The 27,943-nt window shown below is 34.4% G+C and overlaps 2 protein-coding genes across 3 annotated transcripts in view; both read left to right on the top strand.

The window, feature by feature from the left end:
- LOC133205801 (small conductance calcium-activated potassium channel protein-like) overlaps positions 1 to 14,318 on the top strand; it is a 29,261-nt gene extending 14,943 nt beyond the window's left edge. For both annotated transcript variants that reach the window (XM_061341681.1, XM_061341680.1), the window contains exons 3-4: positions 11,005 to 11,091; positions 11,539 to 14,318. In XM_061341681.1, coding sequence (XP_061197665.1) covers positions 11,071 to 11,091; positions 11,539 to 12,984 — 1,467 coding nt within the window. In that variant the 5' untranslated portion in view covers positions 11,005 to 11,070 and the 3' untranslated portion in view covers positions 12,985 to 14,318. The remainder of the gene's footprint in view (positions 1 to 11,004; positions 11,092 to 11,538) is intronic.
- The window catches only part of LOC133206389 (E3 ubiquitin-protein ligase TRAF7-like), a 324,928-nt gene that overhangs the window by 76,586 nt on the left and 220,399 nt on the right, over positions 1 to 27,943 (top strand). The gene's annotated exons all lie outside the window — the stretch shown is intronic.

The following is a 27,943-nucleotide window of genomic DNA, read 5'->3' on the forward strand; positions in this document are numbered from 1 at the left end:
ATCTTTGAAGAGTATGATCTTGTCAATAATGTTTGCACACAAGAGTCAAAATTTTTGCTGAAACTGTGAAAAGTGTCTTTTTTGGAATTACTCGTCATGTCATTGCATGTTCTGATGATAATACAACGTGTTCGACTTTAATTACTTCCGTAAATACATGAAGCCAGGAAATACCTAAATTACCGCTATTCTTCATTTGTGACTTGGATTTGAATTTTGCAAAAATATCGACGGGGAGTTGGAAATTCTACACACGGGTAGTCCTCTCCATTTTTTTAGGTCACCTGAGTCACTCAGGTGACCTATTGCTATCCGTTTTTGTCCGTCGTCGTGCGTCGTCCGTCGTGCGACATGCGTCGTGCGTTAACATTTAAACATTTTCAGCTTCTTCTCTGAAACCGCTCAACCAATTTCAGCCAATTTTGGCATATAGCATCTATGGGTGAAGGGGGACAAAAATTGTGAATTTCATGGTCCCTGCCCCCCTGGGGCCTGAGGGGTGGGCTAAAACCATCAAAAATAATGCAATCTTTAAAAATCTTCTTCTTTACTCCTGGACATCAAGCAGTCAAACTGTTGACATGATTGTAATAAGCATTGAGCCCTCTACCAAAATTGTGAAATTCATGGCCCCAGGGTCAGGGGTTCTGGTGTTAGGGCGGGGCTATATAAATCATATAGTGAAAGTGCATTATTTCTTTGAAAATCTTCTTCTCTACTCTTGGGTATCATGTAAACAAATAGAATACATAGTTATGATAAGCAAGAGTGACTCTACCAAAATTTTGAAATTCATGGCCCCAGGGTCAGGGGTTCTGGTGTTAGGGCGGGGCTATATAAATCATATAGTGAAAGTGCATTATTTCTTTGAAAATCTTCTTCTCTACTCCTGGGTATCATTTAAACAAATAGAATACATAGTTATGATAAGCAAGAGTGACTCTACCAAAATTGTGAAATTCATAGCCCCAGGCTCAGGGGTTCTGGTGTTAGGGCGGGGCTATATAAATCATATAGTGAAAGTGCATTATTCCTTTGAAAATCTTCTTCTCTACTCCTGGGTATTATTGAAACAAATTGAATACATAGTTATGATAAGCAAGAGTGACTCTACCAAAATGTGAAATTCATGGCCCCAGGGTCAAGAGTTCTGGTGCTAGGACTGGGCTATATAAATCATATAGTGAAAATGCATTAATGCTTTAAAAATCTTCTCTACTCCTGGGTATTATTTAAACAAATTGAATACATAGTTATGATAAGCAAGGATGCCTTTTCCAAAATTGTGAATTTCATGGACCCTGGAGCAGGGGTTCTGGTGTTAGGGCGGGGCTATATAAATCATATAGTGAAAGTGCATTATTTCTTTGAAAATCTTCTTCTCTACTCCTGGGTATCATTTAAACAAATAGAATACATAGTTATGATAAGCAAGAGTGACTCTACCAAAATTGTGAAATTCATAGCCCCAGGCTCAGGGGTTCTGGTGTTAGGGCGGGGCTATATAAATCATATAGTGAAAGTGCATTATTCCTTTGAAAATCTTCTTCTCTACTCCTGGGTATTATTGAAACAAATTGAATACATAGTTATGATAAGCAAGAGTGACTCTACCAAAATGTGAAATTCATGGCCCCAGGGTCAAGAGTTCTGGTGCTAGGACTGGGCTATATAAATCATATAGTGAAAATGCATTAATGCTTTAAAAATCTTCTCTACTCCTGGGTATTATTTAAACAAATTGAATACATAGTTATGATAAGCAAGGATGCCTTTTCCAAAATTGTGAATTTCATGGACCCTGGATCAGGGGTTCTGGTGTTAGGGTGGGGCTCTATTTATTATATAGTGAAAATGCATTAATGCTTTAAAAATCTTCTCTACTCCCGGGTATTATTTAAACAAATTAAGTACACTGTTATGATAAGCAAGGATGCTTCTTCCAAAATTAGGAAATTCATGGCCCCAGGTACAGGGGTTCTGGTGCTAGGGCGGGGCCATATATATCCTATAGTGAAGGTGAATTATTTCTTTAAAAATCTTCTTCTCTGCGCCTGGGTATTATTTAAACAAACTATTAGTACATTGTTATGACACGCAAGTATGCCCCTTCCAAAATTGTGAATTTCATGGCCCCAGGGTCAAGGGTTCTGGTGAAAAGGGGGGGGGGGCTCTATTGATTATATAGTGAAAAAGCAAAATTTCTCTGAAAATATTCTTTTCTGCTTCTGGTTAAAAAGCAAAGAAGCTAAGTGTATAGTTATGATGAGCATGATTACTTCTTCCAGAGTAGTGAATTGCATGACCCCTGGGTCAGATGTGCTGGTGTAAGGGTGGGGCTCTTGATAATGTAGTGAAAATGCATTAATTCTGTTAAATAATCCTGTCTGCTCCTTAGTGTTAATCAGATAAACAAAGTGATTACTTACATGTATGATGAATAAACTTCTGGTCCCAGGGTGAGAGACTCTGGTGTTTCTCGGTGGGGATGGGAGGTGGGGGGTGTGGGGGGGGGGGCTGGGGGGCTCTATTGATAATGTAGTGAATCTGTAGTAAAAACTGCATTATTTCTTTGAAAATCTTCTCTGCACCTGGGCATATCAGAGGCAAAAAGAGTAAAATTTTAATAAATATTTTTGAACATCTGGACCATTTTGTCAAGTGTTCTGGCCCTGGCCAGGGCTCTATTAATTTGTATTCTACTGAGGGGAGTTATTCCCCTTTGCCATTTACTTTTGATAATTAGTCACAGTAAATAATGTACTTGAAAGGTTAATAGAATAAGTGAATTTTGCAAGATTTTTTATTGTATAATACAAAAAGTACTTTCATAGTTTTAATGATCAGGTAGACTTGTAAGTAATAGATAAATAAAAATGAGACAAAAATAACTTGTCTTATTCAATGTTCATCAAAGACCAAGAGAGTCCAATGTAAGAGATTTCAACAAGGAATTAAAATAGTACAGAGGCACTGATAGTTTGTTAATATAATGTATGGTGATAGTGATGAATGGGGAACAGATTAGAACCTAATTTATGAACTGTTAATGAACACTAGACTAATTATTTTGTCGAACCTGATCACCCTATTTTTCTTGCTTTTGGGCAACAAAGCTTCACCTTTCAGTTCATTTTATACTCTATGGATTCTCTAAATTGTTGTATTATACTCAGGTGACCGTTAAGGCCCTTGGGCCTCTTGTTTTTTATTAAAGGCAGAGCCTGGTACCCACAAATTAAAGACATAACATATTAAATATAGAATGAAATTTAATGAGTGTTTAGTACTTCAAAATGTATCCGAAAAAAACCCATGATCTTAATTAAATAAAATATATTAAAAAGCCTGGAATAATTTTATTAATTTCTCCTTAAGTAGAAAACGGTCAATCCTTACTTAAGCGGGAACAAAGAAGACGGTTTATAAAAGTGCATTATAGTCAATCCTGCAGCACAGCTGAGGGAATCGTTTCAGTTTGGGCTCAACACATGGTCTCTGATGACCCCTGCATTATACTGCAGAACGGTTCATCATAAAATTCGATTTTTCATTTATATTGACAGCCCTGGTAATAATAAGTCTACTCATTTTGTTCTTTCGAGTGTGTACGTGTGCGGCCAGGATACATGTAGTTTGTAACTGCTGAAGAGAATTATGTAAGTTGCTTGTTTAATCTCTTTATTAATTATATATATATATATATATATATATATATATATATATATATATATATATATATATATATATATATATATATATATATATATATATATTATGTATGTCTATTTTTATTTTAATGCGTGCATAACTTACTTTTCGATTTTTTAAATATTTAAGAATTTGTAAGACTCTTAAATTATTTCTTGAATTTTTCCTCCGTTTTGCAATTCTTCTTTGGTAATCAAGGCTTTGATATTTTGCCTGACTCCAAAGATGGACTTAGAACGGAAAAACAGATACTAGTATAACTAAATTTGTATTGACAGTATATGAGCGTTTTACATAAATAGTCGGGTTTCAGTGAAGTGATAAATAACAACTATAATAAAAATCCTATTGCTATGAACAATATTCGATACGTGCTTAATTCCTGGGTTATTATGATATTTTGTATCAAAATAATCGTCTGCAGGAAAAATCGACAATTACAGAACAATTCCCAAGCTTCTTTGCATCTCAATCACAGGTCTTGGAGTCATTTGACTTTGAAATGCCTCTTAATGAATTGAAATGAAACAGTCGCATGCATCGGTTTTAAGTTCTCCAGCTTTTTCAGTCAAGTAAATTCACTACAATCATAGACAGCTCCTCGTTAGGATAGTTTGGGCGGAGAGAAGAAACACTCGAATAATTTTAGTATAATTCTCATTATTGGACCTGATTGAGCGGCACAGTTTATGGCTGAACAAATCTTCCTGTTTAATCAATTAGAGATAACCTTGGCAATTTATGGTTGGATCGAGGATATTTTATGATTGTGTTTTCTTTCAAATTATTGGCATTTTCAACAGGACAGTAAGCCCGAGATTAAGCAAGGCTCCTTTGAGCTGCGACTCTTCGCGCCCTTCAAAGTACTAAAGTTATCGGTGTATTCCAAAGGAGGAAAATTCATTTTATGGTGTGCCAGAAATGATATACTATAAGTTCGAAGTAATGAAAATTAATATTGTGTCTCTTGTTATCGTCTTTTATTTGACCAATATCTAAAATTAGTAACTATTCATAGCGACATTTCGTTTAATTCCAACAAGTAGGTGGGTGGCTTGAGGTAGTTTCTTTAAAAGTCTAAATTATCAACGTTCGATTTTTGGGTATAACTGCTTCAAAATACGCAAAGCATTTTAAGTCATCCAGAACGAGATACAGAATACAGGTGAACATTTTGATTTGACAACTTTGTGTTTAACATACCAGGTTCTTACTTTTATCAATGCCCCCTCCCCACGTCCCCTTCAAAAAACAAATAAATATTTATCGTCAAAAATATATTGTACACCTTATATAGAACGACCCCTTTAAGTTTCATATTACAGGCCCGTAGAACGCGGGGGCCAGGGGGAGCTTCCCCCCCCCCCCCCACTTTTTTCTGAGTATAGTATTTTCCTTTAGTAAATTTTCCTTTAGATGCTGGTCCCCCCCCCCCCACTTTTTGATTTTGTAATGTTGTAAGGCCGAGCACTGGCAAATTCAAGGATTTGAACAGTAAATTAGCTGGGGGGGGGGGGCTTGTCAGATAGTTTTGGGAAGTTGCCCCCTCCCCCAACAGTTTTGAAACCGTTGCTACGGGCCTGTATCAAATATACTGACTAACAGTTAAAACCATAGTGGTAGCGACATTATATCTGAAATGTGTATCTAAAATCACAAAAGGCTATCGAGTTTTTTAATTTGTAATATTTAAAGTTGGAATATGTACCTTAGATGAATTTCCTTGATCTTTGACCTATGACTTTAAAGATTAATGTAGGGTCTTATTTAATTCGATCATCCATATTTCCGTTTTAAGAACAATCATCTGAATTACTATACTCCCTAAGTAATCTTCAGCATCCTTGTTTACAAGTAAAATCTTGCAGTAAGCCTATATTTATGGAGGCAGATTTCTGGTTTGTTTTAGAATAACAGATGAAAAAAGTAAATTGAATTTATAAAACTAAGGATACATGTCAAAGTTTACTCCTGCCAATCAAGATTGTCATATTTGGGAATTATTCAGGAAGAGGAAAATGGCAAGACACACTAGCGAGAAGTACACTACATGTATGAACTCTTGAAATTCGGGAAAATGTAGACTTGAATTTTTCTATTTTCTTTCAAAGGTCAAATGTTATATAGTACATGAAATCAAAATGCATAAAGCAGTGCCCTCATTATTTCTTTGTCGACTTTAAATTTGATTTCTTTCAATGATTTAGCTTTGCCTCTTCAGAAACAAATAATCTTTTTCTTGTCAGTAATGATGGATTTAATCATGTAATATAATTAGTGCAGGTGCATGGAAATTATATCGAGAATCCCTGCACTATATCTGCAAAGTACTTAACATTGTAGTATGGGAATTCCTCCGCATGATGCAGATTTTATTACCATTATATTAAGCACTGCACATTGCTGGTCAAGCCAGTTTGGGGCATACTTATTAGTAGTGTACGTATACATTTGTTATATAGATATGGATTTTACGAGGTCTCGCAGGCTGTAACTGAAAAGGAATATTTATATTTTTATGTACATGTATGTAAAATCTCTCTTGAGATCTTTATTTATCTATTTGACAGAATAATTTTATTTTGATAGTGTGTAACTATTGATTATGTTTTTTGGGGGGTGATTAATCTAATTTTTATATAAATAACTTTGTGTTGAATAATACAATTTTAGTTATGCTGATTCAGATAACCTGATAGTTGTGGTAACTGATCATATATTGCTAAATTTATCATCCCTGATCGGGAAAAATAGCACGGCTGAGATTCATTGCCAGATTAAGAGGACAAGCTAGATAGTAATTAGTGGTCGTTTGGTTGGCTGGGTGACCAAGTGCTTACTTCAACATAGAGTATATAAGGAAGCTTAAGACGGCAACAGTTTGGTGGAGACATTGGACATGAAATTAACTATTCAGTCTAAGAAGGACGTTGATTAGATTCGTGCTATTAGAACGAGTTGTGAACGAGCCGTTGTTTTAGAGACCGATAGAACATTTCGTATCAATTAATTCTTCCTTACATCTATAGCAAATCATCGATGATCATTGAAATATTAAAATAGATGGCGCAAGCCGTGACGTAAATTGAACTGAATTTCGATCCGCGCGGTGTATTTACCAAAGACGCTGGACTTCGGCTGTCACATAGAAAGTGAGATTTAATTACCTGTAATAGGAACCAGGTGTTCTGCAAATGTCAATGACGTGTAATATAAGATTGACAGTGGACGTTACAATTTTCAGGTGATATTTTCCAATGATTTAAGGCGTGGCATTGTTCTGTGAATCGAGTATACCAAAAGAATCAATCGGTGCGCTTTCTAATTTTAAGCCACGGAACGCACCTCCTTTACTGAAGTCAGATAATTTTTAACCAAAATCTGACAACTGACGTTTGATTAAAGAGCTATTGCGCTAGGATCAAAAGCTTCCAGATTCTGTGCTTATTTTCAGAGTACAGCAGTTTTTACACTGCAGCTGTGAAGTAGAAAACATATATATATTTAACTCTGTTGTGAGTGAGAGAGAAAGAATTTGTTATTCCGGGTATATTCTTGAGATTGGGGTCTACTAGAACCGGAATAATATGTCGCTATCACGGTAAGTGGACTTCTCTGTAAGCCCTGTATTTCTTTGATCTTAAATTACGCAAAAGTTAATTAAAGACGGAATCAGATCGGTCAAAAATGAATAATTCAAGTGTGTACGTGATTGCGTGTTGGAGGAAACCTACTACAAGGATAATACTAGTAAGTAAACACGGCATGAAAATATTTATCGTTTTGCATTTAATAAATATCTATAATTTCACAACCTTGAGTCTGATTTACGCATAACAATTTCGTTAACCACTATTGCAATGCGTTATTTGCATAGTATGATTTTCAGCATATATCCGTTTAATAGAACTATGTGCAAAATAATAATAACCAGTTTCTGTAATATGTATAAATACGTCTAATGGATTGCAGAACAGAAACTCTCGTCTCAGTGACCGTTTTTCTTATTTTCACCGATTTTATGCAATTTTTAAAAATATTTTGGCTACCCCTGCTTTTGCAATATACATGTAATATACATTTATGTCAGTAGTATTAATATAATATATATTACATTTCCTGCCATAAGGCCCTAATTAATTGCACTGATGCTGTCATAAACATAACTCTGACACGTCAATGACGTTTTGCGATTTTCATCAATAGATATCTCTCTATTCACTTCATTTAATTAAGTGTACCAGAGGACGAACTGTTCATAACATATGCTGCGTTAGCCTGACTAGTTCTATTGATGAGTAACCTTCATAACTTTATTTACCTTTCATAATCTGTTGTCTAGACTGCTAAAAAAAAGTTGAAATATTTTTAAAAACTTAATCATAAACCTCTCAATAAAGTTCGCTGAAACTTAATAAAGAAAACAAGTAAATGCATACTAATGTTATGGTGATCTAGAATTAGTGTTTCGTCCATTCTTTTTTAAATTACGAAAGTTATTTATAATTATGTGCACATGTAATAAATTGTATTTAAAAATAAAATGTGAATATTTATTGCATTTCAAAATGTATATTGATTTATAAGGTTTCCTTCCACATCTGCATTGCTTTATTAAATTATGGAAGGATGGTACCTTGGATTTGATGAAGACGGATTGGCATTTTTCAACACACAGCTGTTGCTTATAGAATTATTAGAAAAAAAGGTTTAAATTTGTTTTTTTAATAGAATTATTTGAAGGAAAAAAAGTTTTAAAGATCTTAACCGAATCATGATTTTAGAGTAATTTACGAGTTATTTTTATGACGTCGAGTTCTTGGAGCTCGAACGTCATCTAGCAAGCGCCCAGTTGAAATCGCGACCGGATATGTACGCGACCGAATGTGTCAGTCGATGCATCCGCAATAGAAAATAGCAATAGCTATAAACCAATTTCTTTGAAAACGCTCAAAATGAATAGTAATTTGAAAATAAAATTGCATCAACTATATCTGCAATTAATTCTATTGCAAAACAACAATATTATGTTTTATTCTCACACAAGAAAAATGTGATGGTTGTTGCGGATGAATTTCTACAGAAAGGGTGCGTTGAATGACATGAATAACATTTCGGAACGATAACCGTGTAACATAAACAACACAACAGGAGGTAAAATAATTACAAAATTACATAAACACGAACACTACAAGACTAAAAAGATTGAATATCTAAATCTTAGCTTTACTTATAAAATCTTCTAACCAACTCTATCCTAAAAGCCGATGATATTGACCAGTATTGCTGTATTTCTCCATTTCCTCCATTTCCCAGTATACCGTATACCACGCCCGATCGTAACTCGATCGTAATTGTAACAGAACAGTCTTGGTGTAGTTTAGATGCAATCACTAATACAACGCTTTGACATTGGCAATTAGAAAAAATATTATATAAATTCATGAAATCCTTCATAGTTCTTCAACTGACTGAAAAGAATTTAGCATGAACATGTTCGACGGTGTCTGGTCAATTCGAACCCTGCTCCATTCGGACCATGACATAAGGCCCCAGACTGTAATTGTGATATTTTGTTTAAAACTTTTTTTTTATTATTCTCCTGAGTCACTCACTTGACTTATTGTTATCTTCAAATTCAAAATGATCTTTTGAAATTGTTTTTCTTCTTCGACGTCATTGAAGCCTTTCAGGCTTTTGATTTTTATTTAGCATTTATTTATGTTTCTGAAATAAAAAAATTAAATGAACGACTTTTCTGTGCAAGGAGGTAAATATCAACAAAAATGGCACTACACCGAGTGTCATGCTGGAGGCCATTTTGGCTTGAAAACGCCTATTAAATACAGTTTTAGCTTTATTGTATACATATTTATAATTTTGTATTGGTAGCCTTATATCAGACCGAAAATAAAGTTTATATAAATATCTGTGGTGAGATTTCTTTTTTATTTTATTTATATCATGTTAGTATATATGCTGACTGAATCAGTTTCGATTTTTTTTAGACAGTACTGCAATATCGATTTCTAATCAGGAGTATAAACAGAGTTATTGTTCATCTTCACTGACACAAAATGCAGTCTTAAGTTCGTGTCACATATGATGAATCGTACCATAGATCGGCTTAGCAAATAGGCCATAGCTGTTCAATATGAGACATCACTGCTGAAAATGTGATATTTTTTGCAGAAAGTGTGAAAATATTCTGAGTATTTTTAATGTTTTGTAAAATCAAAGTTTTGCTTCACTCTGGATTTTCTCAAAACAGTTCGATGTATGCGTTGAACTAGAACTTAGTAAATTCAATTATACTTCGGGAAAACACGGACACAAATGATAAAATTAAAAAAAAAAACCTTGTTATCAATTTAAAAAGAAATCAGAATCATCTAAAAATTTTACGAAGTTATAAATATTGGCATAAATGACTTGATTTTATAAATTTCGAAGATGACTTTTATACCTTACAGGATTAAATACGCCATAATTCATTCGTCTTTATCTGTAGGCCTGGTATGAAAATCATCAAGCACTTTACTAAACAATTTCTCCTTAATTACTTATTTGTAGTTATATTTAATTACGAATAGATTTGATTAAAAAAGTTCAATTGCTTTTTTGAAGTACATCTAATGAATAGTCTTTCACTTTTACATCGAAAATATATTTGAGATCAATGGAAAAAGTCACGAAGTAAAAAAAAAGTTTAACATATGAAAAGCCACGCGCAGATTTTCATGTTCGTTGCATCATGATTTGGGATATAATGCATTTTGATCCATTACCAAATGCTGAAATGTTTCCATTTATTGTCTTCAATTTAATTCGGACTGAAGCAAAAGAGATGAAATGAAATATCATCTCATTGAATCGGCTGTAACCCTCGGCCAAAGTCTCATATGAGACCGAACTGGAGACCGATAGGAAAGGTTATCGATACAGTTACGTTCTAAACAGCAAATCACCACCAAAGATACCAGCAAAAAATAACCTCTATAAAATTGATTATAGCTGTATAACCACCTCATCGAATATCTAGTGGGCAGTTATGAAATGCTAGCAACTATATTAAGTTGGCATTAGATTAGTCAACGACATTTTAAACAAACTTCAATCGATAATTCATTAATCTGTGCAACATTGGGCCCCGTTACATCAAAAAAAAAAAGTTTGTAGTTTGTCGGGGTTATTTATTTTTTTATTTTCTGTCTGTATTGCAGATTTTATGGGCATTTCTTACTTGCAGACGATTATGGAATTAAAATAACGTTGTTTATATTTTTATTGCAGACGATGCTTGGCGACACATGATAAGAATGATGTTTCACGCTGGTCCATCCTGTCTTGTCGAGACTTATGAACACCACTGCATTCAAGGTAACACTGCCTTCTGGCTTTCACTAAGTCTAGCTGATTGCCATGGAAACTTTCGTGATCATTTTGAAGACACGGTATCATAAATTCATAATCGGACAAACATTCTTGTCGCAGACTTCCATTAAGGGAAAATTTCTATATAGATTTGTCAGGGAAAAAGAAATTCTGACGCTCGCGTTAAAACCAGATAACACATAGCTTAATTCGAAAAGACAATAAATGTGTTTTTTCTAACGATGTGCATACATGGAGAAACAATAAATTCATTAATGTAATTGATTTGCTAGAGCTTTTAAGCAGTGGTGCGAAGTGATTCTCTCTTACAAAATACAAGACATTTCGCTAAAATGCTTCGATGACGAAAACATAATCATAAACCCGAAATCAGTTGACGTATTCACAACATTAAGAAGAATTCTGGGAGATAAATATTTTCATTTTTTGCAGGCACTGGAGGGTACTCGCCAGGTCATGGAGGGTCCCGGAATTCCTCTTATTAAAACGGATTCCAACTACACTCGTTACGTTAGTACTGAGAACTTGATATCAGAATCCCCGAGTATGGAATCCAATGCCAAGCAAGCAGACGGCAAATCAAACCTTGGTTTCCGGTTGTACAGTAGGAAACAATTGATCGAACGCCGAACCCGAGTTGTAGATGCTTCATTTGTTCTAAGCATCATTGGAATTCTTGCAAATGTGATAGACACCGAACTCCGATATGGTGGAATATACACTACAACGGAATCTGTGATTCTACGAATAATCACTTCCATCACCAGCGTGTTGTTGGTAGCCTCGGTTATTGTATACAACTTAATTGGGGTTAAGTTACAACTGATTACTGCAGGGTTGGAAAACTGGCGATTAGTCATAAATTATTCCATAATTATTAAAGTTTTGACGGAAGTCGTCATCTGTTCAATCCATCCTTTACCTTACGGTGAAATCCGGGTTCCTGTGGTAGTCGTGACTGAGGGCGCGGATGGTGGTGCCGTGTTCCAGGATAGACGCATTCCTATTAATTCCATTTTGACTGTTCTCATGTTTTTGCGTCTTTATATACTTTGTAGGTACTTAGTGGTACATAGTGATCTATTTCGTGATACCACTGTACAAAGTTTAGGTACGCTTAGTAAAGTAAAAATCAATGCTCAGTTTGTTTTCAAGGCCCTTATGACCACACATCCTGGCTCTTGTTTAATGGCCATCTTACTATGTACTCTTCTGATAAGTAGTTGGTCAATTAGAGTGTGTGAGTATCACACAGTGGACAGAGACCATGGAAATTATTTGCAAGCTCTATGGCTGACAGCAGTTACGTTCCTTACTCTTGGCTACGGAGATGTAGTACCTAACAGTATATGCGGTCGGATTATAGCTATTGTCACGGGACTCATGGGTGTTGGCATCATGGCATTATGTGTCGCAGTTTTGGCTCGAAAACTGGAACAAAGTCGGTCAGAAAAATATGTGCATACATTTGTACAACAAATAAAATTGGACAAACTCCATCGCCATGCCGCAGCTGACGTTGTGAAACGTTCGATGATGGTTTGGAAACTGCGACGGACGGGTTTGTCTTTCCATAGTCCACGGATCTTGAAACACCGCCGAAAACTTCTGGACGCCATTCGGCGAATGAAGAAATCTCAATTTGACAAGTCTCAAATGCGAGACAGTGTGATAGGAGTGGTTGAAATTTCAAAAAATATAACTGAAATAACAGACAATACCTCAGACATTAAAACAGAGCAAGAAAATATTCAACAGAGACTTGACACACTGGAAAAACTCATCACCAACATGCATAGTCAACTGTATGAGTTGCGTGAGTATCTTCGACAGAAAGATGCTGGAGTTCGTAGTGATTTGTCATTAAAACCTGCTTAATACGTCACTTGAATCGGCAAAAAAATAAGACTTGTTTTTATTTGTGAGCATTTTTTTAAAAAAAAATATAATGATAACATGTTGACTTTTTTTCAGTAACATCAAGAATGTGTTGGTCATGTAACTTTATAACGTTATATGCAAAGATATAATTATGCAAATTGTTACGTCCGTTGACGCTTGTTGAACACTTGAATTTTACTTATGTTTTGTTATACACTTATGTTACCTGCTCATGTTTTTCCGGATTTTCCAATGCCATGATAGGTTGTATATTCTGTATATTTCGTCATTTTCATGAGCTCCAGGAATGACTTTATGTTAATGACTGTTATCTGTGATCGTTCATTGAATATTTTCATCCCCATCCATGGAAGAGGAAAGTTGATATCCTTGTTATATGTGCACTGCCATTTACGCTCACCTTACATTTCCAATCGGAAATCGCTCGTTTTTTTCCGTCAGGTGTCTCTTTTTTTCTCGACTTGACGGAAAGGGCCGAGGAATGTTCCGATTGCCTACATTACCCCATAAACTGTATAGAAAGCACATGTCAATCGTGATTAATGAACAGAAATTTTAAATTTTTGGCAAATGACCATTAAACTACACTCAAGTAAAAACAAAAATTTTCATGGAGTATCAGGACACATAATTTTAATGTTTTAATTTCTTAATGCCTAGCGTATTAATAAGTACAAATAAACTTGAGTACCCATTTGCTACATCAAACTTCAAAAAATCGTTCCATACACATTCCATAGCCATGGTAACGTGAATGCAGCTGAATGTCCAATTACTTGTATGATGATTATAAGAGTTTAACACAGAGATTTAATTACTAGGGTGTCTTGACCTCTTGGAAATATTAATCATTTCGCATTAAAGGTAATATAATTCGGCTAATTAACACTTTATTTTTCCCCTTTTCATCTTTAGAGCTTGCGCAAAAAAAAAAATGATTTGACCTTTCTTGAAACACATTGTTTATTTTTAGTCATAAAGAGGAGCTCATAAAATTCCCTCTGTACATACTGTCATGAGTGGATCGCAAAACTCTATTATAAACTCTATTTAAAAACCTGTAATACAAAGGTAATTATTATTATTAATTATAACATAATCGAAAAGAGAAGAAGTCAAAACTTCACAATTCTATATCGATGGCAAAGTTAATGTGCACTACAATTCACGTTACTGAATTAAGGGTGTAATAACCCTTTTCCCGACTGGATTCCATAATTATGATGTTTTGTTTTACTTGTCACCCTATTGTTGAGCTGTACGGTATCAGAATTATCAGTCACATCGACAGTAAATTTGCTTGAATAGTTTCTAGTTTTGTCTTTCTTGGTTCTGAATAATAATCTTGAACTATACATGCATGTAATTGTCTTGAACGTTTACAGAAAGATTCAAATATCCAGAACAGTTTTATTGTGTTAGACATTTAGCCTTCTGTAAAAATCTAAAAGGCAAATTACGAGGGGTGATCAAAAATTTCGCGAACTATCTCTTTATTTACAAAACCACACTTAAAAAATCAAAATGAAATTTGGCACACATATAGTCATACACATGTTCTATAAATAGCAGATGTTAATTAATTTTTGCTCCATGTTTGTGACTTCACGATGTGAAAATGACGTTAATATGTAGGTGCCCTGTGACAAAAATGGTTGACTCTGTCGTATTCGCGCATCGAACGGCTGTGAAGTTTAACGTATATCTTGGAAATTCCTTTGCAGTAGCATGTAATAATTAGTACAAGGTTTATGAAGATAAAGGACTTGCCAGATGTTCAATCATTAATTGGATTGGTTGTTTTAATGAAGGAAGGGGGATGGTTGAAAATTATGTTTGTTCTGTTGTCCAATGAAAGCAAGCCGGGGAAGAGAAGTGTACTTAGTTGAGCAACTTTTTATAAAAGATCGCTAAGTTACAGCTAGAAAAATAGTTGAATACTGTGGTTTCATTAATATTCGTGGGCATCAATTTTCGTGGATTTAGTAAAAATCACTGTTTCAAGGATACGTAAATTCGTGGATGATGATCATATAAAATAAATTGTCACCTTTTCATTTTTTTACTCTCCGTATGCTTCAGCGGGAATCTTTTACAATGTACGTTAATATTTCAAAACAATTTATTCTTTATACATTACTCATCTGTATTTTTAAAAGTCGGAACCTTCAAGCGTATACAACGCAGTATACATGGTACAACAATAAAGAGTACTATGGAATTCCAAATACCGTCTCCATTGTAAGACTATGATCCTGATTGGCAAATTAAATATTGGATATTGAAACAGATTATTAAAACAATTAATTAAAATAGACTTTATTTTAATCAAAGTTTCGGTTAAAAGGTGTGCAAGTATCTTAAAATATTAAGACAATTTGAATTTTATCTTTTAGGCGCACGCACGGACGATAATTAAGTGTGGAAACAGGGTATTAAAAATGTAACAAAAATTATGAAGTACTTAAATTTACAAAATGGTGTTAGAGACTATTTCTTCACATGCACAGCGTAATGTTTCTGGACTCGACAGTGACATCCAGACCCCCTTGTTTGTAGATCTCCGAACAAACATATCCACGCTTGCTGGATACGACTCAATGGACGACAAACAAGCCTTGAAGGGCTTCGAAATGGCAGGACTTCCGAACATACATACCCGTTTTCTCATGCTTAACAAAAAAATTGTTTCAAGGTCAAATTAGCATTTAATTGTGTTTATAAGTTGTATGATTTAAGCCACTTATGAACAGAGAGTAATTAATTATTTCTACCGGAATTTTTATTTAACGATAATTTGTGTTTTCATTGTGTAGGTGATAACCGGTGTTGGACCGTTAGATTGTTTGAAAATAACGAATTTACACATTAACACCTGATAATCTGACCTATTCTATCATCGTTTGTGTTATTCCACTAATTAGTATATCACCGCGTTGACAGTTCTACGTTTTGTTCGTTTTTCTCCGTGCAGAGTATTTAAACGTATATTTACCGGTACTAAAAGTTGCCAGATAATTATCTAACAGTATTTCTTCTTCTTCTTCTTTTTTTTTTTTTAAATATTATTTAAAATGAATAAAATACGTACGTTTATTAAGCCAATTTAACCTGTTTGGGAAAAGGGGGATTCACATATATTAACGAAAGTCGTAATAGACTTTTTAAAGGTTTATTATAAATCAAAATGGTGGCACCAAACTTCGATGAACATTTGATTTCGTGGATCGACTCAACAACGAAATCCACGAAAATTGGTGTTCCACGAATAATGATGAAACCACAGTATGTTAACAATAATATAATTATTAAATCCTACAATATCGTTTACGTTAGACTTTAACCATATCAAATATGATAAAAAGAAAACATCCATACTTTATCTACATTGGGTACGAGGCTCCAAAGACGGAGGACTCGGGTTGTGATGGTCACCATGCTCATTCTGGGAACGGATATCCTTATCCATCCATCCTATTGCCGAGATTTGGCCATTTCTGACAAATGGACTGTTCTTGTTATAAAAAATAACTTGAATGGTAAGAAATTCAAGATTCGGAAGAATCTTTTAGCTTCTGCGAACAGAACGCTACAGAGCATGTCACGTGACCGCCTGGATCACGTGATTCGCGCATGACCAGAACGTGGCAGATGTGAATTAAAATCGGAGAGGACTACTTTACAAAATAATGAACACTGAAATCTAATTTTATTTGGTTTATGGAAGTAATTCAATTAGTTCGAAAACTTTTTTATCACCCCTCGTATATTAAAAAAAACCCCACCAGATTCTTCCATTTATCGGTCAAGAATTTGTGTGTTGCATCTACATACACTTGGGGATTATTTTATGTAGTTGTCTGTCTCGCCGCCTGTCGCAGCCGCTTTGCAGACACATTGGCGAGACATGTATTTAATTATTTTCTCTTTTTTTTTCAAAACCCATTTCTGAAAAAAAAAATCGTCATTTGCTAAGTATGAATATTGTTTTCCCTCTTCTCTTGAATTAAGGATGATCATCCTCAGATAAATTTTACGTTAATCATTCTGAAAAAAGATATCTACTTTATAATTGAAATGCACACAATTTCAGCATACCTTGCGGGACGCAATTTCACATTATAAAGGATTAATAGTTATATATCCAACTAAGAGTTATCTCTCTTATCGTAGGGTCAGTGAACCTTGAGGACACAGGATCATTCGGCAAACCTCGGCTGATTCCGTCACCCGAGGTGTGCCGAGTGGACATAGGATAGTAAGGATACTGAACAAAATGTTACATTTTGTTAAACCATTTTTTTTTCAGACTTTATTATTGCTAAAACACATTTTTTTCAAAAAGTTTTCTATTGGAGTCATACTTATTAATGCTTTCTCATCCAAAATCTATACTTCCATATCTACATTGAATTCCACACAAAATGTACTCGTGTAATTTTAAAATCTTTTTTCTTTCTTCAAAGGAAAACACGTATAATTTTTGTCATGTTTCAGTACAGAATTGATGGATTACAAAAAGCTGATGTTGTTTCTTGTAGTTGCCTCGCTGAAACACAGTGACCACAATACTTTTCGTATCCCAATTTATAGTTTTAAACATTAACTGTACTAAAACGAACTCTGCTCAGAATCCCTGCTGTTGAGAAGTGGTAGCAGACTTGGTCTGGCTAACACGAAAGGTACGTATTATGTATATACTTGATTTAATTCATCCCTTAAAAGTCGATGATCTATTTAGAATTCTGCTATGTAATGTCTGATAAATCTTCCACTAAAACGTCCATTTTTTTCCCCCTAAAACGCCATGTAGCGTCGGTTTGGATAGGTAAAATAAACATTTCATGACAACATACAATTAAAAAAGAAAAAATAATAAATTGATTAAAAATATAAAAGTTAATATCTATACTTTTAAAAATATCGTGTTGTTTAACTACAACATTTAAACTTAGATTAAAATTTTATTACTTTTCTTTTAAATATCACTTGCTTTTTGAACTTGTTCGTAATATTTTTCCATGCAATTTGCTTAGCTATAGGGGTCTCCATTGTACCTTGTCAAGTTCAAGTTCATTCATTACATTCACATCCACAATCAGCGGCAGGCGCGGATCCAGGAAATTTTTCCAGGGGGGGGGGGGCAACCCGGCCCCCAAAAAAATCTTACCTAGAAATTTCTTGACAACCCCCCCCCCCCCCAAAAAAAAATCTAAATTCCCTTCCCAAACGTATTAAACCCAGAAAATTTCTTGACAAATTTCACAGCCATAAGTCAAAATTGGAACAAAAACTCTATCAAAAATATCTAACTGTCATTCGATTAGTGAGTTAAACTCTCATCTTCCTTATAACACCATACATCGCTTTCTGTGCTTGCTCAAATTAATGTTTTTTGGCCTTACAAAATGAGCCCGAGAAAATATTATCCCTAGATACTTAAATTCCTTTGCATTTTCAATTGCATTATTAATTTAATAAAATATCTTTTTTGACATTGATCCTTTAGAAAATATTCAAATTTTTGCCTGATTAACATTAAAGACTTTAGGTCGTATTTTGAAGGGGTGGATGGGTGTTTTATTTATCTAATTAAATATTGAACCAAATTAAAACATTAATAAGACAGAAATTAGATATATCATAAACATGAAAATATTTCAAGACTACTTAGAATATGGTAATCATAAACTATTTTTGGTGTAAATATTTGGGTGTGGCACCTTAAGATACTGTAAAATTTGCGAGGGTTCATTTCGTGTAGATACCGATCAAGTACGAGGGATAAACTCGGATATATTTCTATAGTTTTTGTTATCTTGAGCGACTAACTAGTCGGCATACCAGTCTTAAAAAACAAATTCGTATCATGTTTCTAAAATTCAGAAAGATATGTTTTAAACTCCTCTTCTTTGATCAATGACTTGTACACCAAAAATTACTATTTTGCAGCTATTTCTTTGGCAATGAGAACACAAGTCTTTGGTTAAATTAAAAGAAGGTCCAACTAAGTTACCCTATACTTTGTCGTAATTGAATGCTTCATGGTGCTCTTAAACAAAACCCCCAGAATTTGACATTTAAAAACTTTATCATGCAAGAAAGAATTCAGTGCCATAAATGCAGTACAGAAGATTTCGTTCTATAGATTATTCTCATGAAAAGAGAACAAGAAAACTGCCCCGCTATGATTTATTACTTTGTACTTGTGAATAACTTGGTAATGTGATTTCAGGAACTGTATAAAAGATATTGGTAAAAATACCTGTTCATCTAATGTGGGATTTTATTGTTAATTTATAACATTGCTGTGTTCGATTGCAACCCAATCAATCCGGGTTTTGCAGTCCGCGCTGGCGTAATATCGACTTGTATTTGAGGTTTCTGTTTTTATACAGATAATGTCTTTTATGCAGGGTAAGTGTTATTGTAGCATTGCAATCAAAAGGTCAAACCCTGGAGTGGGAGAAATGGAGGAAATTTATCGATACTGTAAAACAGATCAACCTGAATTGACTGAAAATAAATTGTTGCTACTCTTCAATATCTCCCCGATCTGAAAAAAAAATAACGCATACAACAAATCTAGCAGAATAAGGATTATAGTCTAATTAGAACCGTTTCGGAGAAAACTGCAATTTCCAGAATGAAAATCCAAAGTGAATTCCCTCTTTTCAATGTCTAATGTATGTATAGATAATTGTTTAAGTTTGCAATCAAAATGTTTACAGCTTAAAAGGAATTGTGATTGCTTAATGATTGGTATTTTTGTTTTTTAACAAGTTGCTTTACATAAGTTTTTGCTAGTCCACCTTGTGGTAGATAATTATTAGTTTTGTCTAGGTTAACCTTATCCAATCCTGAACGAGTCACTGCCCATCATCCACTGAGCATTCTTAATTTGATTTGACCATCAGCCATTTTTATCTTGTATGCTGGAAAAGTAATTCTGATCCAAATATTTACAAAAAAAAAAAAAACTGTTTACCAATTGTCATGTAAAATTTGAATATAGCAGGTGGCAGTAATGCAACATTTAGAAGTAATCATGTAGAAAATTTTGTATTTACTGCCACCCAGGAAATTCAAAATTTAGAAGAGGACACATGAAAGGTCTTAAAATTTTTATCAAAAGAGATCTTTGACCTTAAAATTGAACATTATAATTGTTTTACACTTACTGATTTTTTTTTTTTTTTTTTACAAAATACTTATTAATACATCATACAGATACATCTACACGACATTTCTATGTATGATTAAACAATACCTATATCATATATGGACCATGCAATAAAACAAGTAGAGCTTTTTCAAAACAAGTGGCCGTCTTTAGCAACAACCTTAAACAGTAAACTGACCTACACCTGTCAGGCCGTACTATTCTTGATCATTTTTTGTTTTTGTATTTCTTTATCAGCTTTTTACTGACATTAGCCCTACCATGTGAAAGTTCAACCAGACGTTCGGCTTTCTGCGTAAACTGCCGTGATAAGAAAGACAGTGCAAACCAAAGAAAAAAAAAGAATAAATACAAGCTGCAAAGCTTGCATGTAATAAAGAACATTTCTGTATACAATGAAAATATAGAATCGCTTTTTAGTATTTGCTATAAAAAAATAAATAATGTGTTATTTAGATTTATTTATTGCCATTTTCTTCTGTTCGTTTTGTAAATTTCTTTTTTAAGATTGAAAATCTTGAAGAAATTGTTAAGTTGTACGAAAATTAGATCACCAGAAAATTATCTCCCTTGCCTTGAACAGCATTTCAACCAATGGAAAAATTCAAAATTTTCACATCATGCAATTTGTAACAGTATCACAAAATGGAGGAAGTAGACTGGCCTTGCCTATCTGATATGCGCGATATAAATTTTTCGTACAATAGAGACACGCAATACCAGTCTAGAGAGGAAGTGCATAGTCCGAAGACTGTAAAATACTTTAACTCTGTTTACCGTCTTCCAAGAAAGACGGTAATTATGCTTTGTAATATTGTAAACATCAATATATTAGCGTATTTAAAACCAATATTCGTTTTAAAAGACGTGATAGGAAAATGTTAGAGACACAGGTTTGTGTACTCCCTTCTTAATTAAAGCAGTAAGCATAGCTCATTTCTGAAATGCCTTTTTGTCATCAGTTCGAGATCTACTTTCATTTTTTGCGTTTCCGGATAACCGCCACCTATTGGTCTAATTATTAATAAATCATTCTTAAATACAGATTAGACTAAATACAATGTACATGTAGCATGTTACTCTGGTTGCCTAATGTCGCAAGGGCAATTAAAGCAGCCATTCAGAAATAGAGATTGTGATAGAGAATCATCTTCGCTAGCCAAGGGTTTTTGATACGCTACTCTTCTCATAAGCCCTTGGCATACGGTGTTAAAAGAAGTTGGTATTTTTTTCTCAAGTTGTGATTGGAGTTGATCGACATCGTTCGACCAATCAGCAATTGTTTTTTGTACATGACGATATTTGCGTTGGATGTATCTTGACTCTTTAATATCGGGAATGAAAAACGCAAGTAAACAATGATCCGTGCCATTCTATGAATAGCTATATGGTGTCATCCAATATCTTAAGCTACGTGCAAAATATATGATTAAGAATCAGTACTGAAGATGTAGATTTGCATTTTAACATGTTTAAATAACAAATTAACATAACTCAATACCTTCTTGTTAATTATTCTTTAAAAACATTATTTTTTTAAATACGCTTTTTATTTCTGTCGATGACGCAATCTGTGGTGCTGACAAAAGACGGGATTGTTTTCGTCACGTGATCACGATTCTTACCAGGTACGCGTATGCCAAGGGTTTATGAGGAGAGTAGAGTATCAGAAACCCTTGGCTAGCGAAGATGATAGAGAACTTATGAAGGAAGTTTTTTTGTAAATTCCTGTATATTACATTGAACAATAGCTGATCCCTTGTTATGAGAAAGATTGCAGTCTTAAGCTTGTGATTTCTGTATCCAATTAAGCTTAGTGTTTTTCAGCACTTTCATTACTTTTTGATTTAAAGTAAGAAATAGTTCAGAAAATTACATGAAATTCAGCAAATTCATGAATGAATTTAAACTTTCCCCAAAACATTCATTTAACGACACTCTAATTATCAAATTAACTTTTTTCCAAATGTCAGACCTGGAATTTTTTTTTCTTGAAAACATAAAAAATGTTTTTGCAGTATGAAACACACATATAACATGTTAAAGAAACGCGGTAAATAATGAAAGTCTTAATCCCGAGGGGGGGGGGGGAGAGAGAGAAAAAAATCCAGGAACCTGTATAAAAGCCAAGTAATCTATTGTGTCAAATACGCGAAATTGGTGACCATTATTCTAATGGAAAACAAAACAGTTGATTTTTAAAATTGGTTTATCCTTTATAATGAATTTTGGCTTTGTTGTATTGACTGTTGTCTTTTAAGAAGATTTTGATGAATAAAATTCTGGTAATGTATTAAAAGACTGTTTCATTTGTGTTATTGAATTTGATTGTGTACCTAAAGTTTGGTGAATTTTTATCCCCAATTGGTGAGTTCGAAAAATCGATCAAAGTTGTATAAAGATACCAAGTGGCTTAAGATGATGTTTATTTGAATAAACCTGTTTCTTCCGAATGTTTTATGAGATCAAGATACCGGTGTTACGGTATGGATTCTCCTAGACGCGTACAAACACGAGTACTACGTGTGTTTATAAGGTGGTTACCCTGTGATGAGAAGTTATGTAGTATTATACATAATTCAAATTTCGGACTACAGTTGAACAAAGTAAAAAGCCTTTTATTGACAATTTACCGTTTCTCACTTCACACTATGCATTTTTATCACTAAATGTCTTTGACTGCTTGGTCAAGGCTGCAGCGTTATAGATTTTTTTTAAAATATAGAATTCAGTGCAAGACAATCCTACCGTAATACATGTATATGCTTTTGCATAACAGGCCATTATGATTTTTTATGCTCGAATGACCTTTGGTTTATGAGTACACGGAGTGAGAGGAATGGGGGGAAATACACCCAAAAACAAAAAAACAATAATCAATGAATTCAGTTTTTATTAATGAAATAACAGAAAAATTTCGAAATACATCCTGAGAATTTATTATTTAAAACAGAAAAATATATCTGGATTAATGTATTTACAATGTATTTATATAAAACCATTTTGTTTTATTTCAAAAGAGAAATTCTAAAATGAGTGAAGTTTCTTGAAATATTGCAATTTTTACTGTATAGTGTGCGTGTTTTATTGCCTTCGTGCTTTTTATGATAAGGTAAGTGGAATGGTGGAGACGCTATAAACATTGAAAGTGCTTGGAACTATCTTAGCTCAAAGCTTTTCCTGTGCAGCGGATGATTTAGAGTGATCACTCTTTCCATGCGATGATTTTAGTTTATAGCGAACACTGCCTGAGAACCGAAAAATTAATATGTATTTCCAAACAGCACAGCGTCCGGGTACAAATAACAAATTTTTTCTGCAGTGTTATACTCCTTATACATCTCCTTTGCATCAAACTTACAATAGCTACTCATTCCTGGAATTTGTTACCACCGCGATTCAAATTTTATACACTCCCCAACTCCATATAGCGCCACCTACTTCGTACCATGCTCATCTTCATTCTCGGCGCCATTAAGAAAAGTTGTTACCGATATCGAGAAGTATATTCTTCTTTTGCAGCAGTGTACCTTTTATGTTTCTACATGGTGGGTAAAGATAAAGACAAAGAAAACATTTGTCTAAGAGTTCTAAAGAGACGGGGGAAGCGATTTCGCCCCTGAAAGAGGAGAACGACACCAGAGTTCCGGTAAGGAACAACTACCTCGTGGTCCTGGCAAGAGCCAAATTACGCAGAATCCTGATAAGGATTCAAGAAATGAAAAGACCTCATCGTCTAATAGATAGTTTATTCCTCTTGTACCAGATTTCTCGGAGGTACATGCAAATTCTTCAGCGTATTTGTCCCGACGTGAAGTCGATGCGATGTTTGAAACGAGTTTTCAGCTTTTGAAAATAAAATTATTAATCTTCTTTCTGTCAATAATAAAGATTCATCGGCAAATAATAATGCCGAATTCAATGAGCTCCGTTAAATGTAATGGCGGATGATGACGATACTTGCAGTTATTTAGACACTTCGTCTCCAGAAAAACGCTACTCGTGGCAGAGTGAGCGTACTTGTACACGTTCTAGGAATGTACCTCATGTACCTTACACTGTAAATATCACAGTTGATGCACCTCTGCATGGTAATGCTGCAGAGAAAGATGAGGAATTGGAATCTATTTTCAAAATCTTGGGACAATATGATTCACAATGTACAAAATATTCTTGGTATTGAAGCTAAAGATCCCCAACAAAAGACTAGGAAATCTTTTTTATCTCAGTCATTCTCTGGCCTACCATCAAGTAAAAAACAATTTGATGGACCTAGTTTACCAGCAGATGGCATTGTAGTTAATGCTTGAAAGGAAGCTGAAAAACCCTAGTCGAAAATTGCATCCTTCAAAAATCGTCACAGATATCAGTAGAGGTGGCCAGATGAGGACTTTGATAAGATAGGGAAAAGTCCAGATATAGATGCAACAGTCATTACTTATATTAGTACTAATAAAAGGCTCAAAAATGATCACAACCCTCAGAAAGCAAGGCAAACGCAGCCTTGGCAGCCTTCGATCAAAGTTTAAGATTCCAACAGAGAGGTGTGTCTCTCATTCTATCAGCCTTGTCAAAAGGATTGAAATGAGAATCTGAAATTTCAGATGAAGTTTTATCTCAGTTGTTATGAGGATTAGCAAATGTTATTGTGGATATTGGTGACTTAATTGTCAGAGCGTCAGCATGTTGTGTGCTTGCCAGACGTAATGTTCATATCGATGCTCTGAATATTCCAGATTCTGCTGCAAAAAGTACCCTTGGAAGGGGACAAGTTGTTTGCTGGTCAAATCCAGGAAATAACACACAAATCTTCAGAGATGATACGTGATGTGCGAGAAACATCGAAGGCCTAAGGATTACAACAGAGTGGACAAAAAACGTCCTTTCTCTGAGAAATCTGATGATGGTAAGCCTCCAGACAAAAAATTTAATCGTTTGGACAAGTCAGGTAGTAACAATTCAAGTGGCAGAACTAGTGTTTTAAGCAACAAGTACAGAAGCTCAAATGCAAAGAAATCTGATACTTATAGGCGTTCTGGTTGGGGTACCCAATCAAAATCAACTTTTCAGCCATCTAAATTCCAAAAAAGGGGAAAATATAGATGCCCCCAGCCAGTCATGGAAGCTGCCAAAACCCAGTATCAAAGTTGGAGGAAGACTACTGCATTTTGCTCAAAATTGGAAACAAATATCAAATTCATTCTCAGAGTCATATCAGAAGGTTACAAAATCGAATTTTTGAAGAAGCCACCTTCTTTCACAGGTGTTAGGCACACAGAAATTCCAAAGGATCCAGAAAAACGGAAAGTAGTTTTGGAGGAAATAAATCCCTACTAGACAAAAATGCAATATATAGAAATTGTAGATCCCAGACACTCGAATGTGGGGTTCTATTCAACAATTTTCATTGTTCCAAAACAATCGAGGGGATTTCGATGAATCCTAAATCTGAGAAAATTGAACAAATTTATAAGAAATCAACATTTAAAAATGGAAACTTTAAGGCCTGCGATTCATTCCCTAATTATAGGGGACTGGGCCTTTTCTATTGATCTTTCAGACGCTTGTTTGCATGTTCCTATCCATTTCGAAAGCAGAGAATATCTCAGGTTTGGAAAAAGAGGGAAATATATATCAGTATCGAGCACTTCCCTTCGGAATTTCTATTGCGCCACGCTTGTTTACAAAAATAGTGTCGATCCTATTAGGCCACTTGCGCCAAAGCAGATTTCGTCCTCATGCTTATTTAGACGACTGGCTCATCAAAAATCAAAGTTATCATCAACTAAGAGCAGAAAAACAAACTCTGAGATTGGGTTTTATAGTAAATTTGGAAAAATCAAACCTACAATTAACAAAAAAAAAACTGGTTTTTCTGGGTGCTTTCATATATTTGGAAAAAGGTTTGAGTTTTCCAACTTCAGAACGTTTCCACGCTTTGAGAGAATTGATTTATCTGTGCCAAAAATCAGAAAAGATTCAAGTAAGAACACTTCTAAGACTGTTAGGAATAATGAATTCCTGCATGGTTGTCTCAAATTGTCTGTCCTACCTCTGTTTGTGAGGAAAGACGAATTGGTTTTAACATGGTTTGTCTGTCTGTCGATCCAAATGTCACAAAATCAGACCAATGTGACTTTTTTTGCAATTATGCAGCACTTGGACTCCTCATTCGTTTTCACAGCCAAAGAAGTGTATCTGCTACATGTACTTCCTAAGCAGTAAATATTTTAAATGATTAATGAAACCTACCTTGAAGTTTGAACCCTGTTGTCAGGGGACACGGATTTCGCAGTGTTGAAAATTTTCAAAGATGTAATGAATTTCTACTTGTCTACTTATCACGGAACCGATAGTATTTTGACAGAGGAAAACTGTTTCTTATAATCATGCAACCAGTTTGCTTTCTAGATGCCCAAGTGTAAAGAAGACGCACAAGAAAGGACCAAAAAATGAACTTTCAATATGTGACTAACTGAACTCATGGACAAAGGGGCATGGATCTCATTGTAGTGATATAGGGCAAACTGTTATAAATTTAATATCATGCCAGCAGATTGCCGGCTAAGGTCCTGGAATAAAAAAAAGATTTTCAAAAATATAATAAATTTTAAAAACTACTTTCTGGGTCCTAAACTCTGGATCCCGGGGGGCTGTGAATTTCAAAATTAACTGCTTCCTTTTTAACTACAATCATGCAAATATTTTATTTTCGTGGCAGATTTCCATGATTAAGAAATACTTAAAGATTGCATTATTTTTAATTGCATTGGTTCCAAATCGCTGTGATCAGAGATGAGGGATCCGTGAAATTCAGAATTGTTCTTCCACTTCAAGTAAGTATCCATGATTTTTGGGCTGAATGAGGGGAGAGGAGGTGGGGCACAATCTTTTAAACGTACTTAATAGCATAAGTTCTTTAGGGGGTAGAAACTGCAAGTGTGCTCCTTCCCCCAAAGCCTCCAGTGTTATTCTTCCATAAATGCAATATCTTTATAAATATTCAAATTGGTTTAAGGGACTTTAGTGGAAAAGATAGAACTGTTCAACAGTGCATGCAAATGCACGGCAGATGCACGCAGAGCATGCACATGGAGAACAGAAAGGGCTATAGCAAGTTTTTTTTTAAAGGTTTAGCGTGTACACCTCCCCATTACTTGTCACATTGTAACAAAATTTTAAAAATAAAAAAAAATACACAAGGATATTTAAATCCAAATCTTTGATTTAAAAAACTTTTAAAAAATTTTAAAATGATGTCAATCCCAATATAGTAAATTGCACAGCTTATTTGTTCTATACTACTCAAATCAAGTTTTGACTGAACAATCAAATTCAAAGAATTGTGTTCCCCCGCTTTCGGTGTCTTAGTTTTTGGGATGCATTATTTTATGGCTTATTGTAACTGCTTTGTTTGTGTGTCTTGTCTTCTCTGTCCATCATACAAACAAGATATAAATTATTGAATTAATAAAAGTTACAGCAAAGATTAAGGCTTCTCAAAAATGCATCAAACTTCAAGATCAAGGTTTTGAGGTCAAATATCATAATACAATTCAAAAGATCTTGTCACAAGTAAGGCATATGTGAAAAAATATGAAAGCCTTGGCTCTTCTGGAGTATAAGCTAGGGCCAAAGTTAAAATTCCTGATAAGTAGGTCACAGGTAATGCACTTGTCAAATATGAACATCCTACCTTTTCTCATTCAAAAGTTATCACCATTGAATGTTAAATTTTTTTTTGAAAATTAG

This window comes from Saccostrea echinata, unplaced genomic scaffold (assembly GCF_033153115.1).
Source record: "Saccostrea echinata isolate AGI-Se365-2 ecotype Australia unplaced genomic scaffold, CSIRO_AGI_Sech_v1 ptg000054l, whole genome shotgun sequence".
NCBI classification, from domain to species: Eukaryota; Metazoa; Mollusca; class Bivalvia; order Ostreida; family Ostreidae; genus Saccostrea; species Saccostrea echinata.